Source organism: Budorcas taxicolor, chromosome 12 (genome assembly GCF_023091745.1).
Source record: "Budorcas taxicolor isolate Tak-1 chromosome 12, Takin1.1, whole genome shotgun sequence".
NCBI lineage: Eukaryota > Metazoa > Chordata > Mammalia > Artiodactyla > Bovidae > Budorcas > Budorcas taxicolor.
Genome location: NC_068921.1, coordinates 16,274,676 through 16,295,499, shown reverse-complemented (window position 1 = coordinate 16,295,499; position 20,824 = coordinate 16,274,676). Strand labels below are relative to the sequence as shown.

Genomic DNA, 20,824 nt, shown 5'->3' with positions numbered 1-20,824 from the left:
AGATCATAGGAGTGATTCAGATATGCTTCATGTGTTTTTAAGTTACTTCTCTCACAGCAGTCAAGCAAGATGATTTGAAGGGAGTAGAGGAAGCCTTAGTTAAACCAAAGCTTATGAACTAAATCTCAATTTGTACTGCCCGAGAGTGAAAGGTAGGTTATTTAAGATAAAGACAGTATAGGCAGTATGTCCTTTCCTTAACCCTAGTGTTCTTTCCCCATCCTACATGTCAGCCCAGGCAGTCAAACTTTACGTTTGGTATAGCTGGTGATAGCTTTTCACTTCTCCCACAACCCTGAATTATCAGCATTCTCACAGCCAGTAATATCTGTCTAGATCTCACTAGTATGTTTTCTCTTTAATTCTTTGTGGATTCCATCCTCTAAGTACCCATTCACACTGTCAGAGATCATCTCTGGTTAAGAGTGAATTCCATACTTTATGTGATAATAAGAACTGTTTGTGATCAGGGAGAATGTTACCTGGAAAAAGGAAGTGTGCCTTGGAGCCAGAGCTCAGGAAGTCAGTATGTGTCTCATCTAGAACTGTTGCCTCAAACTGACTTAAAAATCAACCTGTTAATGATTTTACATCATTTTGAATTAAAATTATTATTCACACTTTTAGCTTTAACTTTTATATTCAGGGTTTTGTTGTTGTTTTAAAATACTTTCCTTTGGCAGGAAGTGAAGGCTCTTGAACCCAATTTTTTATTGTTTTTTCTCTTTACAGGTCCACTTCCCCAGCAGGACAACATCATTCTCCAATATCTTCTAGACATCACTCATCTTCCTCACAGTCAGGATCGTCGATTCAAAGACATTCTCCTTCTCCTCGCCGAAAAAGAACTCCTTCACCATCTTATCAGAGGACAATAACTCCACCTTTACGCCGCTCTGCTTCTCCCTATCCTTCACATTCTCTGGCTTCTCCTCAGAGAAAGCAAAGCCCTCCAAGACATCGCTCTCCAGTGAGAGAGAAGGGGAGGCATGAGCATGAGCGAGCTTCACAGTCTCACGATCGGCGTCATGAAAGGAGGGAAGGTAAATACTCGGCAGTGTTGTGGGTTTTTTAGAGTTCTTTTATGTAAGTGGATATTTTCTTTATTAAAAAATCGGACGTTCAGATTTATTGTTAGAATAAGGGATAGAAGAGAATTGTGTTATACTACATTTTCTGTAACACATGGATCAGAGCTCTTTAGGGCAATAGGAGGTGCTTAAGGACATGGAAATGTAAGCTACTAGATATATGTAATTGGGCATTTATATGTATATTAAGTTGTTGCTTTCTTTCGATACATTGTTTTGCTTGAGTATTCTCAAGTTCTAGAAATTTGGAGCTATATGATTCTTAAGAGTATCAGTCTAATTGCTTAGTTAATTCTTTAAAAACAACAGAAGAGGTTAAAAGAGAAGCAACAAACTAGGGAGCAGAGTTGGAACATATCAGAGAAGACTTAACAAAGAGGTGTGGGCTGGGGGAATGTTTAGAAGGTCCGTGGGATTGAAGTGATCAATTTTCCAAGTCTAACTCAACAAAGAAGTAAGCGAGACAGTTTTTAGATTCCTGAGCATTACATTAACTTTGAATTTGCTATTTTGTCTTAAAGCTGAGATTGAAGTAGTACAATTGAAGCAGTACAATTGAATCACTCTCATCTCTTTCTTAATTCTTGTCTAAGCTTCTTGTTTATTTAACTTAGCAAGCCTTTTTCCTAAATTCTTCTAAGTTAGTTTTTTTAACATAAAAATACTCAGGAAATACATGCTTACTTGCAACAGCATTTCTATTTAATGTGCACTTTTAAAGTCTCTGTATCACATAGCAGTCTCCTATGAAACATGTTGAACTTATTCTCCTCCAGTCAATAGTGCAAGAAATAATTATTTTTTTCTAGAAATGATGAATGCATAGATAGGACTAGACAGAGCACATATTTTAGAGAATTATTCATTGTATACATGATTTTGGAACCATATCAGCACAGCAGTATATATAAAACATTGGTAAGTGGGGAAATGCTCTTACACCTATCAACAACTAGGGTTGACTGGGAATATGGTATATTTTTAGTGACTACTTATTGAATGAAAACTCTCTATTATTTCAAAATACTATTTATTAAACACAGTAACCCTAATGAAAGGGAAATTTAGTATGCAGTTGATTCTTATAAGAATGCTTTTTTTTGTGGTAAGGGAGTTTTATGTTCTATGAATCCTTTTAATAATAAACCATACACTTTTTGATTCTTTGTAAGGAGGGTGTTTATTTAATCTTTCGAAAGTCATTTTTTGAAATAAGAATAATTTTAGTGAAAGAATGGGGAGGTAGGTAAAGAGCAAGTACTATAACTGGGTATCTTTGTAAAGACAGCTGGGGGCATCATAAAAGAAGAACCTAGTGCTAAGTGATCAAATTTCTAGGCACCCTTGGTATTGGAGGAGGACTTGAAGTCATAGATGTAGTCAAAAAAAATTGAGACATTGTCAGATTCTTGCTTAGTGCTTCTATCCTTAGATGGCATTTATGGACATAGGCAGAGGAGATAAGTTATTGATGAGGATCTTGTGGATACTAGATGGGGAAAGTCTACGGACCTAGCCATAGGTCCTAGGCTACTATAAAATTGCTAAAATAGCATCAGATCTTGTGGTTGTTCCAGAGTAGAAGAGTAATTTATGAAGGAATCTGATAAAAAAAAGTATAGGGGTTGTTCTTTGAGGATCTCTTGTTAATTCTTGCAGTTCATTTCAGAATGATGGTGTAATCAATTTATGTTTCTCTAGACATCTCTAAAGAATAGTTTCTAATCTTTGCAAATTTCCACGATGTATGGGGCTGACTAAACCGCTTAAGCTCTTGACCTCTGTTCCTTCTTCATGTATACAGTGACGAGTTTGAATTAAATAACTATTGAGATTCATTCCAGCTTTTTTAAAACTGAAGTTGTTTTTTAAAGTTTTCCCATAAATGTTAGAAAGCGCTTTAAGTAGAAAAAGCTTTAGAGATGGGAGTGTGAGTCCATTAAATAGCTTAAAAAAAAAAAAGAAAGAGAGAGAAAGGGTGAATAGCAGTGTCTCTTTGCCAGCCAGCTTACTAACTATAGGTTACTCTCAAGTGCTTAAGTACTTTGGAGGTCATGTGTGAACTAGTCTGGCCTAATACTTAGTAGAGATAAGTTAAAGTCACTTGTACCTTTGAATCTAAAAGTGATTTCTAAAAGTAAGCCATCATTGATAGGATTGATAGGAGATCAGCTTACTTGTTTCAGATCTTGTGTATGGGTATGTTGATACCAGAATATCATATTCAAAGTTTGTTCAATCAAGACAAATAATCCAGGTGTTAATAAAATTACCTTTGGAATTTTAGCTTACAGATAGGTTTAATTTTCTTATTTGCCCATATTTTCTCCTTTTAATTTTTGTAAAAAACGTGAATTACCATTGTAATAAAAATTTTAAAGCTCTGTATTGAATACACTGTCTAGTTTCCTACAATTTTGTGAAAGGAATTACAGTGTATTTCCAAAATTATGTTTACAGAGACTAGAGGTAAAAGGGACAGAGAAAAGGACACAAGAGAAGAACGAGAGTATGAACAGGATCAGAGCTCTTCTCGAGACCACCGGGATGACCGAGAACCTCGAGATGGGCGGGATCGGAGAGATACCAGAGATGCGAGAGACCGAAGGGAACTAAGAGACACTAGAGATGTTCGGGACTCCAGGGAGATGAGAGATTATAGCAGAGATAACAAAGAGAGCCGCGACCCCAGGGATTCTCGGTCTGCTCGTGATGCCCACGACTACAGGGACCGTGAAAGTCGAGATGCTCATCGAAAGGAGGACACGTATCAGGAAGAATCCCGAAGTTATGGCAGAAACCATCTGAGAGAAGAAAGTTCTCGCACTGAAATAAGGAATGACTCCAGAAATGAGTCTCGAAGTGAGATTAGGAATGACCGGATGGGCAGAAGTAGAGCAAGAGCTCCAGAGATGCCTGAAAAGGGTAAGGTTTTTGACTTGTCAGTGAACTGTATCTTATGTGTTCATATAGAAATTATGAAATCTCCTAAGATTTATTTCTGACATTCATTATCACTTTGTCAAAGTAATTTTCAATTAATTGAATTTCTCATCTTCTCTATAAATTCTGAGTAGGAATTATTAGCTAAGGTAGCAGAAGATAAATGGGGCCTGACTTAGGGACCCCTCCCCCCACCCACTCTGACCCCCCACACCCCCCGATTGAGTTATGTCCAGTCGTGGCTACCATCTTGGTTAGTGTGGAACACTAAGAAAATTGCTATCAGGCAAAAAAAAAAACAAGAAGTAATTTCTAATAAATAGGTAAATATATGATAAAATGATCATTAAAATGGGATTTAAAACAATCGACTTTCAAAGTTGGTGGTGTCAGAAATGACTTACTCTTGTTCTTCAGTACTTGTGCTTGCTTCAAAGCTGCCTTAAACCATCCCATGTCAGGATATTGAGTCACTTTTTCTTATCTTCCTCTAAAAAGGATTTGGCATCACCATTATCATCAGTAACCACCTACCTAAGTGAATTTGACTGTCTCCACACTGCCTGGACTGGGTCAACTTTGACATCTCTCTTCCTCCACCCACTTTGCTCCCCTCCCCAAAACACTGCTGCAGAATTCTGACCATTACTCTTTCTATAGGCCTGTTGGTTTATTATAGTTTCACAGTAAGATGAAGGCCAGTCACCTTCTCTTTCATAGTTGTCTTGGCTTTTCTTAGCCCTTTGCCTTTTTGTATATTTTTTTAATATATAAATGAATTTATTTTAATTGGAGGCTAATTACTTTACAATGTTGTATTGGTTTTGCCATACATTGACATGAATCCACCACGGGTGTACATGTGTTCCCCATCCTGAACCCCCCTCCCACCTCCCTCCCCATCCCATTCCTCTGGGTCATCCCAGTGCACCAGCCCTGAGCACCCTGTTTCATGCATCGAACCTGGACTGATGATCTGTTTCACATATGATAATTATATATGTTTCAATGCCATTCTCCCAAAATCTTCCCACCCTCACCCTCTCCCACAGAGTCCAAAAGACTGTTCCATACATCTGTGTCTCTTTTGCTGTCTCGCATACAGAGTTATCATTACCATCTTTCTAAATTCCATATATATGCGTTAGTATACTGTATTGGTGTTTTGCTTTCTGGCTTACTTCAGTCTGTATAATAGGCTCCAGTTTTATCCACCTCATTAGAATGGATTCAAATGTATTCTTTTTAATGGCTGAGTAATACTCCATTGTGTATATGTACCACAGCTTTCTTATCCATTCATCTGCTGATGGACATCTAGGTTGCTTCCATGTCCTGGCTATTATTAACAGTGCTGCGATGAACATTGGGGTACACGTGTCTCTTTCAGTTCTGGTTTCCTTGGTGTGTATGCCCAGCAGTGGGATTGCTAGGTCATGTGGCAGTTCTATTTCCAGTTTTTTGAGGAATCTCCACACTGTTCTCCATAGTGGCTGTACTAGTTTGCATTCCCACCAACAGTGTAAGAGGGTTCCCTTTTCTCCACATCCTTTCCAGCATTTATTGTTTGTAGACTTTTGTATAGCAGCCATTCTGACTGGCGTGAAATGGTACCTCATTGTGGTTTTGATTTTCATTTCTCTGATAATGAGTGATGTTGAGCATCTTTTCATGTGTTTGTTAGCCATCTGTATGTCTTCTTTGGAGAAATGTCTATTTAGTTCTTTGGCCCATTCTTTGATTGGGTCATTTATTTTTCTGGAATTGAGCTGCAAGAGTTGCTTGTATATATTTTTGTTTTTTGTTTTATTTTACTGAATTTTATTTAGTGTGTGTGTGTGTGCATTGCCTTTTTTTTTTTTTTGTCTTTTACTTTATTTTACTTTACAATACTGTATGGTTTTGCCATACATTGACATGAATCCCCATGGGTGTACATGCATTCCCAAACATGAACCCCCCTCCCACCTCCCTCCCCATAACATCTCTCTGGGTCATCACCGTGCACAAGCCCCAAGCATGCTGTATCCTGCGTCGGACATAGACTGGCGATTCGATTCTTACATGATAGTATACATGTTACAATGCCATTCTCCCAAATCATCTCACCCTCTCCCTCTCCCTCTGAGTCCAAAAGTCCGTTACACATCTGTGTCTTTTTTGCTGTTTTGCATACAGGGTCGTCATTGCCATCTTTCTAAGTTCCATATATATGTGTTAATGTACTGTATTGGTGTTTTTCTTTCTGGCTTACTTCACTCTGTATAATCGGCTCCAGTTTCATCCATCTCATCAGAACTGATTCAAATGTATTCTTCTTAACGGCTGAGTAATACTCCATTGTGTATATGTACCACAGCTTTCTTATCCATTCATCTGCTGATGGACATCTAGGTTGTTTCCATGTCCTGGCTATTATAAACAGTGCTGCGATGAACATTGGGGTACACGTGTCTCTTTCAATTCTGGTTTCCTCGGTGTGTATGCCCAGCAGTGGGATTGCTGGGTCATAAGGTAGTTCTATTTGCAATTTTTTAAGGAATCTCCACACTGTTCTCCAAAGTGGCTGTACTAGTTTGCATTCCCACCAGCAGTGTAAGAGGGTTCCCTTTTCTCCACACCCTCTCCAGCGTTTATTGCTTGCAGATTTTTGGATCGCAGCCATTCTGACTGGTGTGAAGTGGTACCTCATTGTGGTCTTGATTTGCATTTCTCTAATAATGAGTGATGTTGAGCATCTTTTCATGTGTTTGTTAGCCATCGTATGTCTTCTTTGGAGAAATGTCTATTTAGTTCTTTGGCCCACTTTTTGATTGGGTTGTTTACTTTTCTGGAATTGAGCTGCATACGTTGCTTGTATATTTTTGAGATTAGTTGTTTGTCAGTTGCTTCATTTACTATTATTTTCTCCCATTCAGAAGGCTGTCTTTTCACCTTGCTTATATTTTCCTTTGTTGTGCAGAAGCTTTTAATTTTAATTAGATCCCATTTGTTTATTTTTGCTTTTATTTCCAGAATTCTGGGAGGTGGATCATAGAGGATCCTGCTGTGATTTATGTCTGAGAGTGTTTTGCCTATATTCTCCTCTAGGAGTTTTATAGTTTCTGGTCTTACATTTAGATCTTTAATCCATTTTGAGTTTATTTTTGTGTGTGGTGTTAAAAAGTGATCTAGTTTCATCCTTTTACAAGTGGTTGACCAGTTTTCCCAGCACCACTTGTTAAAGAGATTGTCTTTACTCCATTGTATATTCTTGCCTCCTTTGTCAAAGATAAGGTGTCCATATGTGTGTGGATTTATCTCTGGGCTTTCTATTTTGTTCCATTGATCTATATTTCTGTCTTTGTGCCAGTACCATACTGTCTTGATGAGTGTGGCTTTGTAGTAGAGCCTGAAGTCAGGCAAGTTGATTCCTCCAGTTCCATTCTTCTTTGTCAAGATTGCTTTGGCTATTCGAGGTTTTTTGTATTTCCATACAAATCTTGAAATTATTTGTTCTAGTTCTGTGAAAAATATGGCTGGTAGCTTGATAGGGATTGCATTGAATTTGTAAATTGCTTTGGGTAGTATACTCATTTTCACTATATTGATTCTTCCAATCCATGAACATGGTATATTTCTCCATCTATTAGTGTCCTCTTTGATTTCTTTCATCAGTGTTTTATAGTTTTCTATATATAGGTCTTTAGTTTCCTTAGGTAGATATATTCCTAAGTATTTTATTCTTTTCGTTGCAATGGTGAATGGAATTGTTTCCTTAATTTCTTTTTCTACTTTCTCATTATTAGTGTATAGGAATGCAAGGGATTTCTGTGTGTTGATTTTATATCCTGCAACTTTACTATATTCATTGATGAGCTCTAGTAATTTTCTGGTGGAGTCTTTAGGGTTTTCTATGTAGAGGATCATGTCATCTGCAAACAGTGAAAGTTTTACTTCTTCTTTTCCAATTTGGATTCCTTTTATGTCTTTTTCTGCTCTGATTGCTGTGGCCAAAACTTCCAAAACTCTGTTGAATAGTAGCGGTGAAAGTGGGCACCCTTGTCTTGTTCCTGACTTTAGGGAAAATGCTTTCAATTTTTCACCATTGAGGATAATGTTTGCTGTGGGTTTGTCATATATAGCTTTTATTATGCTGAGGTATGTTCCTTCTATTCCTGCTTTCTGGAGAGTTTTTATCATAAATGGATGTTGAATTTTGTCAAAGGCCTTCTCTGCATCTATTGAGAATATCATATGGCTTTTATTTTTCAATTTGTTAATGTGGTGAATTACATTGATTGATTTGCGGATATTGAAGAATCCTTGCATCCCTGGGATAAAGCCCACTTGGTCATGGTGTATGATCTTTTTAATGTGTTGTTGGATTCTGATTGCTAGAATTTTGTTGAGGATTTTTGCATCTATGTTCATCAGTGATATTGGCCTGTAGTTTTCTTTTTTTGTGGAGTCTTTGTCAGGTTTTGGTATTAGGGTGATGGTGGCCTCATAGAATGAGTTTGGAAGTTTACCTTCCTCTGCAATTTTCTGGAAGAGTTTGAATAGGATAGGTGTTAGCTCTGCTCGAAATTTTTGGTAGAATTCAGCTGTGAAGCTGTCTGGACCTGGGCTTTTGTTTGCTGGAAGATTTCTGATTACGGTTTCAATTTCCGTGCTTGTGATGGGTCTGTTAAGATTTTCTATTTCTTCCTGGTTCAGTTTTGGAAAGTTGTACTTTTCTAAGAATTTGTCCATTTCTTCCACATTGTCCATTTTATTAGCATATAATTGCTGATAGTAGTCTCTTATGATCCTTTGTATTTCTGTGTTGTCTGTTGTGATCTCTCCATTTTCATTTCTAATTTTATTGATTTGATTTTTCTCTCTTTGCTTCTTGATGAGCCTAGCTAATGGTTTGTCAATTTTATTTATCCTTTCAAAGAACCAGCTTTTGGCTTTGTTGATTTTTGCTATGGTCTCTTTTGTTTCTTTTGCATTTATTTCTGCCCTAATTTTTAAGATTTCTTTCCTTCTACTAACTCTGGGTTCTCCAATTCTTCCTTTTCTAGTTGCTTTAGGTGTCGATTTAGGTTATTTATTTGACTTTTTTCTTGTTTCTTGAGGTATGCCTGTATTGCTATGAACTTTCCTCTTAGCACTGCTTTTATAGTGTCCCACAGGTTTTGGGTTGTTGTGTTTTCATTTTCATTAGTTTCTATGCATATTTTCATTTCTTTTTTGATTTCTTCTGTGATTTGTTGGTTATTCAGAAGTGTGTTGTTCAACCTCCATATGTTGGAATTTTTAATAGTTTTTCTCCTGTAATTGAGATCTAATCTTAATGCATTATGGTCAGAAAAGATGCTTGGAATGATTTCGATTTTTTTTAATTTATCAAGTTTAGATTTATGGCCCAGGATGTGATCTATCCTGGAGAATGTTCCATGAGCACTTGAGAAAAAGGTAAAATTCGTTGTTTTGGGGTGAAATGTCCTATAGATATCAATTAGGTCTAACTGGTCTAATGTATCGTTTAAAGTTTGCGTTTCTTTGTTGATTTTCTGTTTAGTTGATCTGTCCATAGGTGTGAGTGGGGTATTAAAGTCTCCCACTATTATTGTGTTATTGTTGATTTCCCCTTTCATACTTGTTAGCATTTGTCTTACATATTGCGCTGCTCCTATATTGGGTGCATATATATTTATAATTGTTATATCTTCTTCTTGGATTGATCCTTTGATCATTATGTAGTGGCCTTCTTTGTCTCTTTTCACAGCCTTTGTTTTAAAGTCTATTTTATTGGATATGAGTATTGCCACTCCTGCTTTTTTTTTGGTCTCTATTTGCATGGTATATCTTTTTCCAGCCCTTCACTTTCAGTCTGTATGTGTCCCTTGTTTTGAGGTGGGTCTCTTGTAAGCAGCATATAGAGGGGTCTTGTTTTTGTATACATTCGGCCAGTCTTTGCCTTTTGGTTGGGGCATTCAACCCATTTACGTTTAAGGTAATTATTGATAAGTATGATCCTGTTACCATTTACTTTATTGTTTGGGGTTCGGGTTTATACACCCTTTTTGTGTTTCCTGTCTAGAGAAGATCCTTTAGCAGTTGTTGGAGAGCTGGTTTGGTGGTGCTGAATTCTCTCAGCTTTTGCTTGTCTGTAAAGCTTTTGATTTCTCCTTCGTATTTGAATGAGGTCCTTGCTGGGTACAGTAATCTGGGCTGTAGATTATTTTCTTTCATCACTTTAAGTATGTCTTGCCATTCCCTCCTGGGCTGAAGAGTTGCTATTGAAAGATCAGCTGTTATCCTTATGGGAATCCCCTTGTGTGTTGTTGTTTTTCCCTTGCTGCTTTTAATATTTGTTCTTTGTGTTTGATCTTTGTTAATTTGATTAATATGTGTCTTGGGGTGTTTTGCCTTGGGTTTATCCTATTTGGAACTCTCTGTGTTTCTTGGACTTGGGTGATTATTTCCTTCCCCATTTTAGGGAAGTTTTCAACTATTATCTCCTCAAGGATTTTCTCATGGTCTTTCTTTTTGTCTTCTTCTTCTGGGATTCCTATAATTCGAATGTTGGAGTGTTTCATATCGTCCTGGAGGTCTCTGAGATTGTCCTCATTTCTTTTAATTCGTTTTTCTTGTTTCCTCTCTGATTCATTTATTTCTAGCATTCTATCTTCTATTTCACTAATCCTATCTTCTGCCTCCGTTATTCTGCTATTTGTTGCCTCCAGAGTGTTTCTGATTTCATTTATTGCGTTATTCATTATATATTGACTCTTTTTTATTTCTTCTAGGTCCTTGTTAAACCTTTCTTGCATCTTCTCAATCCTTGTCTCTAGGCTATTTATCTGTGATTCCATTTTGATTTCAAGATTTTGGATCATTTTCACTATCAATATTTGGAATTCTTTCTCAGGTAGATTCCCTACCTCTTCCTCTTTTGTTTGGTTTGGTGGGCAACTCTCCTGTTCCTTTACCTGCTTAGTATTCCTGTGTCTCTTCATCTTGATTATATTGTTGCGTTTGGGGTGGCCTTTTTATATTCTGGTAGTTTGTGGAGTTCTCTTTATTATGGCGCTTCCTCACTGTGGGTGGGGTTGTATCAGTGGCTTGTCTAGGTTTCCTGGTTAGGGAGGCTCGTGTTGGAGTTCTGGTGGGTGGAGCTGGGTTTCTTCTCTCTGGAGTGCAGTGGAGTGACCAGTAATGGGTTATGAGACGTCAAAGGTTTTGGAGTAACTTTGAGCTGCCTGTATATTGAAGTTCAGGGGTGTGTTCCTGTGTTGCTGGAGAATTTGCGTGGTATGTCTTTTGTTCTGGAACTTGTTGGTCCTTGGGTGGAGCTTGGTTTCAGTGTAGGTATGGAGGCATTTGATGAGCTCCTATTGCTTAATGTTCCCTGAATTCAGGAGTTCTCTGATGTTTTCAGGCTTTGGACTTAAGCCTCCTGCTTCTGGTTTTCAGTTTTATTTTTACAGTAGCCTCTAGACTTCTCCATCTATACAGCACTGATGATAAAACATCTAGGTTAAAGATGAAAAGTTTCTCCACATTGAGGGACACTCAGAGAGGTTCACTGAGTTACAAGGAGAAGAGAAGAGGGAGGGGGTAGTTAGAGGTGACTGGAATGAGATGCGGTGAGATCAAAAGAGGAGAGAGCAAGCTAGCCAGTAGTCACTTCCTTATGTGCGCTCCATAGTCTGGACCGCTCAGAGGTATTTACAGAGTTATACAGGGAAGAGGAGAGGGAGGAAGTAGACAGAGGTGGCCAGGAGGATAAGAGAGAGGAATGAGAAGGAGAGAGACAAATCCTGCCAGTAACCAGTTCCTTCGGTGTTCTCCACCGTCTGGAACACACAGAGATTCACAGAGTTGGATAGAGAAGAGATGGGGGAGAAAAGAGACAGAGGCCACCTGGTGGAGAAAAAGGAGAGTCCAAAGGAGGAGAGAGTGGTCAAGCCAGTAATCTCGCTCTCAGGTAAAATTGGGTAGTGAAGTTTGGGTTTTTAAATGCACAAAATTGACAACAAAAACCAAAGAGCAAAGATTCAAAATCTAGAGTAGAGGTTGGATTTTCAAAAATACAATATTAAAGAAAAGAAGCAGAAGGAAAAAGGCAAAAAGAAAAAAAAAAGAAGCCACAAGAATTATTAAAAAAAAAACAAACACCAATAACCACCCAAAGACTATATATGGTGTTTGCCATAAAAAAAAAGTCGTTTTTTTTTTTTTGAATAATAGGTTATAGAAATAAAAATTAGAGGACAAATAGAAGACTTAACTATTAAAAAAAAGTTAGAAAAAAAGAAAAAAAAAAGGAATGATTTTAAAAATAGTAAAAATATATCTGGCTCTTCTCTGATGTTGTGGGCAGTGTGGGGTCACTTCCAAGGCGGTTCCCTCTGTTTAACTTCTTCTGTTTGCTGGTTTTTTAGGCTCACTAGTTCAGTCGCGCTGTGGGGAGGGGGGATGCTGCAAACAAATAGCACTATCATGTGCACACCTTGTCTCAGCCCTGCTGGACCTGTCCCTTCTCGCGGCGTAGAAACCGCTCTGGCTCTACGATGCTCAGCTGGGAACCGTCTGAGGCCGGCCCTAGGCTGCGTGCACTTCCCCCGTCTAAGCCGCTCAGGTTCGGCGCTCAGGTAGCCCTCAGAGGCACAGATTCGGTTGGGACTGCGTTTTGTGCCCTTCCCGGGTCCGAGTAGCTCAGGAGTTTGGCGAGCGCGATCACTGCGACTTGTCGCCTTTTCTGCCTCTGCTGCTCAGTTTTCTGGGTGGCCCGCTGGCGTCCCCCGTGAGGCAGATTGTGACTGTCCAGCACCCCCAGAAGTCTTAGCAAAGAAGCCTGTTTGCAGTTTGGTAAGTAAAGTCTCTCGGGGTCTGCAATTGCCCCTTTCCAGCCCTTACGGCTCTGGCTGCCTGTCCCCGGCGGGGGATGGTCTGCAGCCGGCTTTTTCCCTTCCATCCTTTGTTCTGTGCTCAGTCCTGGTGGTGTCTTATGTTCGAGCTTTTCGCGTGGTAGCTATCCCACAGTCTGGTTTGCTAGCCCAAGTTAGATCGTTCTGGTTGCGTGTGGGGCGTTCCTGCCCGATTCTTACAAAGCACTGCAGCCCGTGCCTCCCGCGCTTCCCTGCCCTGCCCCCACTTCCTAGTGGCGGATGCAGGAGTCTGTGCTGCTTTTCTGCTGGAGGAGTTACTGTTGGGCTTGTAATCTCTTGGTTTTAATTATTTATTTATTTTTCTCTGCTGTTATGTTGCCTTCTCTGTTTCCAAGGCTCGCCACAGACTCAGCAGGGAGAGTGTTTCCTGGTGTTTGGAAACCTCTCTTCTTAAAATTCCCTTCCTGGGACCGGCTTCCCTTCCCGGGACGGAGCTCCCTCCCCACCTCCTTTGTCTCCTTTTTCGTCTTTTATATTTTTTCCTACCTGTTTTTGAAGACAATGGTCTGCTTTTCTGGTTGGCTGATGTCCTCTGCCAGCCTACAGAAGTTGTTTTGTGGAGTTTGCTCAGCGTTGAAATGTTCTTTTGAGGAATTTGTGAGGGAGAAGGTGGTCTTCCCGTCCTATTCCTCCGCCATCTTAGGACCGCCCCCTGCTTGTCTATTTTTGAGATTTGCCAGTTGCTTCATTTGCTATTATTTTCTCCCATTCTGAAGGCTGTCTTTTAAAAATGAATTTTTTTTAAGCTTCATGAAAGAACTGTTGGATTTTTACTTCAAATACATTAAATTTATTGATTAATAACTTTTTCTTTTAAGGTCTTGTGGATGTTTTATTCCTGGGTAACTTCTATTTTTGTTGCCATTGTAAATGGTATTTTTTTTTAATTCTCTCTTTTTTTTTAAACATGTATTTTATTTGGCTTTATAAAATATAAAAATTTGTTATGCATTGATATATATGTACCAAAAAACTCACACTGAATGGTAATTATAGGGTATTAGCTAGAAGCAATAGAGTATTATAAATTCTGTTTAAACAATAGACTTTCATTTATGTCAAAATTATCTAACCCAAACTCTAGTGAAATAAAAACAAAAGAATAGTTTATAGGTGGAATTTTAGCACCACAGTATATATTTTCATTAGCGGCAACCTCAACATTTTCTTTTCTTAAAGAACTCTATTTAAAATCACATATGTATCAGCATGTGGATACCAAGCAGATGCTTCTGGGTTTCTGTTCTGGAGGCCCCACAGGGTAGATCTGCTTTTATTTTGCCTTTATTTAGAAATTTACAAAAAGTTAATAACTGATTGATACCAAATCAGTGACAAGTTTGAAGTCCTTAACAACATTTTGCCTTAGAATTTACAAATGATAAATAAGACATTATGGTAATTTTCTATGACCCGGGTCATGAGTCTTATGGTTTAGCCCCAGCCAGTATACCAGTAATGAATCAAATCTCCCACTTGACTTTTAAACTACTTTGTGTGTGTGTGTATGTGTGTGTGTTAGTCTCTCAGTTGTGCCTGATTGTGTGTGACCTCATAGACTGTAGCCCACCAGATTCTTCTGTCCCTGGAATTCTCCATGCAAGAATACTGGATCAGGTTGCCATTCCTTCTCCAGGGGATCTTCCCAACCCAGGGATTGAACACGCATCTTCCACATTGCAGGTAGATTCTTTACTATCTGAGCCTCAAGGGAAGCCCCAAATAAGGCATTGCTGCTGCTGCTGCTGCTATGTCACTTCAGTTGTGTCCGACTCTGTGTGACCCCATAGACGGCAGCCCACCAGGCTCCTCCATCCCTGGGATTCTCCAGGCAAGAACACTGGAGTAGGTTGCCATTTCCTTCTCCAATGCATGAAAATGAAAAGTGAAAGGGAAGTAGCTCAGTCGTGTCCGACTCTTCGCGACCCCATGGACTGCAGCCTACCAGGCTCCTCTGTCCATGGGATTTTCCAGGCAAGAGTACTGGAGTGGGGCGCCATCATTACTCAAGGCATTATAGAGTATACAGAAGGAGAAATAAACCAAGATTTCATTAATTCTCAAATTCCGTATGTTCTTTCCATTGGATATAGCGTTGGCTTCAGAAGAGGAAGATGCAGGGCAGGAGAAACTCAAATACTTTGACGCCTCTTGTCTTTCTCTTCCATAGGGATGTAGTTATTTTGGTCAAAAGTGAAAGTGAAGTCGCTCAGTCGTGTCCAACTTTTTGCGACCTCATGGACTGTAGCCTACCGTGCTCCTCCATCCATGGGATTTTCCAGGCAAGAGTACTGGAGTGGGTTGCCATTTCCTTCTCCAAAAGATTCTCTTTTTAATAATGCTTTCACATGGTGCAGAATTTCAGAGCTATGAAAAGATTATATAGTGAAAGCCTCCCCTCTATTCCTGACCTGATCCTAGCCAGTTTTATATGTATCCAGCTGATTTATTACCAAATTCAGACTTAAATTGAAGAAAGTAGGGAAAACCACTAGACCATTCAGGTATGACCTAAATCAAATCCCTTATGATTATACAGTGGAAGTGAGAAATAGATTTAAGGGCCTAGATCTGATAGATAGAGTGCCTGATGAACTATGAACTGAGGTTCATGACACTGTACTGGAGACAGGGATCGAGACCATCCTCATGGAAAAGAAATGCAAAAAAGAAAAATGGCTGTCTGGGGGTCTTGCAAATAGCTGTGAAAAGAAGAGAGGCAAAACACAAAGGAGAAAAAGAAAGATATAAGCATCTGAATGCAGAGTTCCAAAGAAGAGCAAGAAGAGATAAGAAAGCCTTTTTCAGCGATCAGTGCAAAGAAATAGAGGAAAACAACAGAATGGGAAAGACTAGAGATCTCTTCAAGAAAATTAGAGATACCAAGGGAACATTTCATGCAAAGATGGGCTCGATAAAAGACAGAAATGGTATGGACCTAACAGAAGCAGAAGATATTAAGAAGAGGTGGCAAGAATACACAGAAGAACTGTACAAAAAAGATCTTCATGACCCAGATAATCACGATGGTGTGATCACTCATCTAGAGCCAGACATCCTGGAATGTGAAGTCAAGTGGGCCTTAGGAAGCATCACTATGAACAAAGCTAGTGGAGGTGATAACATTCCAGTGGAGCTATTTCAAATCCTGAAAGATGATGCTGTGAAAGTGCTGCACTCAATATGCCAGCAAATTTGGAAAACTCAGCAGTGGCCACAGGACTGGAAAAGGTCAGTTTTCATTCCAGTCCCAAAGAAAGGCAATGCCAAAGAATGCTCAAACTACTGCACAATTGCACTCATCTCACATGCTAGTAAAGTAATGCTCAAAATTCTCCAAGCCAGGCTTCAGCAATATGTGAACCGTGAACTTCCAGATGTTCAAGCTGGTTTTAGAAAAGGCAGAGGAACCAGAGATCAAATTGCCAACATCCGCTGGATCATGGAAAAAGCAAGAGAGTTCCAGAAAAACATCTATTTCTGCTTTATTGACTATGCCAAAGCCTTCGACTGTGTGGTCACAATAAACTGTGGAAAATTCTGAAAGAGATGGGCATACCAGACTACCTGACCTGCCTCTTGAGAAATCTGTATGCAGGTCAGGAAGCAACAATTAGAACTGTACGTGGAACAACAGACTGATTTCAAATGGGAAAAGGAGTACCTCAAGGCTGTATATTGTTACCCTGCTTATTTAACTTCTATGCAGAGTACATCATGAGAAACGCTGGACTGGAAGAACCACAAGCTGGAATCAAGATTGCCAGGAGAAATATCAGTAACCTCAGATATGCAGATGACACCACCCTTATGGCAGAAAGTGAAGAGGAACTAAAAAGCCTCTTGATGAAAGTGAAAGAGGAGAGTAAAAAAGTTGGCTTAAAGCTCAACATTCAGAAAGCTAAGATCATGGCATCTGGTCCCATCACTTCATAGGAAATAGATGGGGAAACAGTGTCAGACTTTGTTTTTTGGGGCTCCAAAATCACTGCAGATGATGACTGCAGCCATGAAATCAAAAGACGCTTACTCCTTGGAAGGAAAGTTATGACCAACCTAGATAGCATATTCAAAAGCAGAGACATTACTTTGCCGACTAAGGTCCGTCTAGTCAAGGCTATAGTTTTTCCTGTGGTTATGTATGGATGTGAGAGTTGGACTGTGAAGAAGGCTGAGTGCTGAAGAATTGATGCTTTTGAAGTGTGGTGTTGGAGAAGACTCTTGAGAGTCCCTTGGACTGCAAGGAGATCCAGCGAATCCATTCTGAGGGAGATCAGCCCTGGGTGTTCTTTGGAAGGAATGAGGCTGAAGCTGAAACTCCAGTACTTTGGCCACCTCATGCGAAGAGTTGACTCATTGGAAAAGACTGTTGCTGGGAGGGATTGGGGGCATGAGGGGAAGGGGACGACAGAAGATGAAATGGCTGGATGGCATCACTAACTCAATGGACGTGAGTCTGAGTGAATTCTGGGAGTTGGTGATGGACAGGGAGGCCTGGCGTGCTGCGATTCATGGGGTTGCAAAGAGTCGGACACGACTGAGCGACTGAACTGAACTGAAGAACATGCTATACAAGCAAATATGTATGTTTATTCACCTTCTCTTCTGGTTTTACAAAGATAATTTTTAAAAATATTTTATTAAAAAACAACTATATATTCTGTACTTGCTGTTTTCCCTTGAAAATATCTTGGAGATAGTTACATATCAGTCAGCTTGGTAAACAGCCACATCCTCCTTTGGGTGCATAGTGTATATCGTAGGGTATGCCGTAAATTATTAAATCCTTTATGTTTGAGCTTCCCAGGAGGCATTAGTGGTAAAGAACTTGCCTCCAGTTTAGGAGACTTGAGAGACACGGGTTTGATCCTGGGTTGAGAAGATCCCCTGGAGAAGGGCACGGCAAACCACTCCAGTATTCCTGTCTGTAGAGTCTCATGGACAGAGGAGCTGGGCAGGCTATGGTCCTCTGTTGGACATCACTGAAGCGACTTTTTTTTGTTGTTTTTAATAGTGCTTAAGTGAATGCATACAGGCACGCCAAATGATATATTTTAAAACATTTTCTGATGCTTATTGCTGGTGTATGGAATGTTAATTAAATTTTTTATATTCATCTTACAATATGATGTTGCTGTATTTTCTTGGTAGATATAATTAGATTCTCTTATACATATTTTATGTCTGGGAATAAACATATTTGGCTCTTCTTTCTGAGTAATATTTATTCATTGTCAGTAAACTGCTGAGCAGCTGTTTCAATGCATTTTTGACTGCAGTGGGCTTCTTTGCTTTGTTTCGGATTTTAAGGAATTATTGCTGACATTTTACTGTTAAGCATGGCGTTTGTAGATTTTTGTTGTCTGTTTAGTTGCCAAGTTGTGTCCAACTCTTTGCAATTCCGTGGACTATAGCCCACCAGGCTCCTCTGTTAGTGGGGTTTCCTTTTCCCCCGTAAGGCTACTGAAGTGGGTTGCCATTTCCTTATCCAGGGAATCCTCCCAACCTGGGAATTGAGCCCTAGTCTTCTCCCTTGGCAGGGGAGTTCTTTTCCACTTGCAGATGCTTTTTATTGTGTTAAGGGTGCGTGCGTGTGTGCCAGGTCGCTTCAGTCATGTCCGACTCTTTGCAGTCTCAGGGGCTATAGCCAGCCAGACTCCTCTGTCCATGGAAGTCTCCAGGCAAGAATACTGGAGTGGGTTGCTATGCCCTCTTCCAGGGGATCTTCCCGACCCAAGGATAGAACCTGTGTCTCCTGTGGCTCCTGCATTGTCAGGAGGTTTCTTATAGCTAAGCTACCAGCAAAGGGTATCTCCTATTTTCCTAACTTAGCTGGCAGCTTCTGTCATGCCTGTTTTTTGTATCTTGAGAAAATCATATAGTCATCTCTTTTACCTTGTTACTTACGTTAATTTTTTTTTAAAATTTACAACTATTCTTCTAAATAGGTTTTCCTGGTGGCTCAGATGATAAAGAAACCATCTGCAATGCAGGAGACCTGAGTTCGATCCCTGGGTCGGGAAGATCCCCTGGAGTAGGAAGTGGGATCCAGTATTCTTGCCTGGAAAATCCCATGGATAGAGGAACCTGGTGGACTGCAGTCCATGGGATTGCAAAGAGTTGGACACAATTGAACAACTAACACTTTCACTTTCAGAACTATTCTTGCATTTCTAAAATAAATTTACATTTCATTTCTTTTAAAAGTTCCAAAATAGGTTTGTTAAAATTTAATTTTGACATAAAATCTTTTTTTATAATTGAGGTTGCCATATAATTAGTGTATGAGTGTAAATATTTAACAACTTACTCTTCAGGAAGAAAGCCCTGGCTTGTAGCTAATGCTTGTTTCTGTAGTATAAATTACTCCTACCATAGCAGATTATGAGCTGCTAACAACGCCACTCAGTGTGAAGATGAGAAGAGAACCACACTGGTTGCTCTTTGGAACCAGCGTACCATTGCATAGGTTTTAATTTTTAATATTGTCTTTGTTTGGTTTGGAGATCAAAATGTGTTGGAAAGTGTTGCTTCTGTTTTTTCTCTTTTCTAAAAGAGAACAGTTTATGTATAAATGAGCATTTATTTGTTCTTTGACAGTCTGATTATATTTATCTGTTCTAAACACTTTCTGAAGTTTGGTATGGTTTTTTTCTTTAACTCATGAGTTGTGTATAAATAGGATTTTAAATTTCCAATCATGCTTTTTAAAATAAATCCCCTCAGTTCAGTTCACTTGCTCAGTCATGTCCGACTCTTTGTGACCCCATGAATTGCAGCACGCCAGGCCTCCCTGTCCATCACCAACTCTCGGAGTTCACCCAGACTTTTGTCCATTGAGTCGGTGATGCCATCCAGCCATCTCGTTCTCTGTCATCCCCTTCTCCTCCTGCCCCCAATCCCTCCCAGCATCAAGAGTCTTTTCCAATGAGTCAACTCTTCATATGAGGTGGCCAAAGTACTGGAGTTTCAGCTTTAGCATCATTCCTTCCAAAGAACACCCAGGGCTGATCTCCTTTAGAATGGACTGGTTGGATCTCCTTGCAGTCCAAGGGACTCTCAAGAGTCTTCTCCAACACCACAGTTCAAAAGCATCAATTCTTCGGTGCTCAGCTTTCTTCACAGTCCAACTCTCACATCCATACATGACCACTGGAAAAACCATAGCCTTGACTAGACAGACCTTTGTTGGCAAAGTAATGTCTCTGCTTTTGATTATGCTATCTAGGTTGATCATAACTTTCCTTCCAAGGAGTAAGCATCTTTTAATTTCATGGCTGCAGTCACCATCTGCAGTGATTTTGGAGCCCAACAAAATAAAGTCTGACACTGTTTCCACTGTTTCCCCATCTATTTCCTATGAAGTGATGGGACCAGATGCCAGTCTTCGTTTTCTGAATGTTGAGCTTTAAGGCAACGTTTTCACTCTCCTCTTTCACTTTCATCAAGAGGCTTTTTAGTTCCTCTTCACTTTCTGCCATAAGGGTGGTGTCATCTGCATATCTGAGGTTATTGATATTTCTCCTGGCAATCTTGATTCCAGCTTGTGGTTCTTCCAGCCCAGCGTTTCTCATGATGTACTCTGCATATACGTTAAATAAACAGGGTGACAGTATACAGCCTTGACATACTCCTTTTCCTATTTGGAACCAGTCTGTTGTTCCATGTCCAGTTCTAACTGTTGCTTCCTGACCTGCATACAGATTTCTCAAGAGGTAGGTCAGGTGGTCTGGTATGCCCATCTCTTTCAGAATTTTCCACAGTTTATTGTGACCCACACAGTCCCCTACCCTGAATTTTAATTGTTATTGGAGGAGACTGTTTGAACTCAGGTTTTTGGCATTTTTTTTTGGTTAGGACTTATTT

General features: G+C 39.6%; 1 protein-coding gene across 1 annotated transcript in view; it reads left to right on the top strand.

Annotated features, from left to right (window-relative positions):
• The window catches only part of ZC3H13 (zinc finger CCCH-type containing 13), a 98,468-nt gene that overhangs the window by 54,992 nt on the left and 22,652 nt on the right, over positions 1–20,824 (top strand). The window contains exons 8-9 of the mRNA XM_052650128.1: positions 733–1,043; positions 3,552–4,016. Coding sequence (XP_052506088.1) covers positions 733–1,043; positions 3,552–4,016 — 776 coding nt within the window. The remainder of the gene's footprint in view (positions 1–732; positions 1,044–3,551; positions 4,017–20,824) is intronic.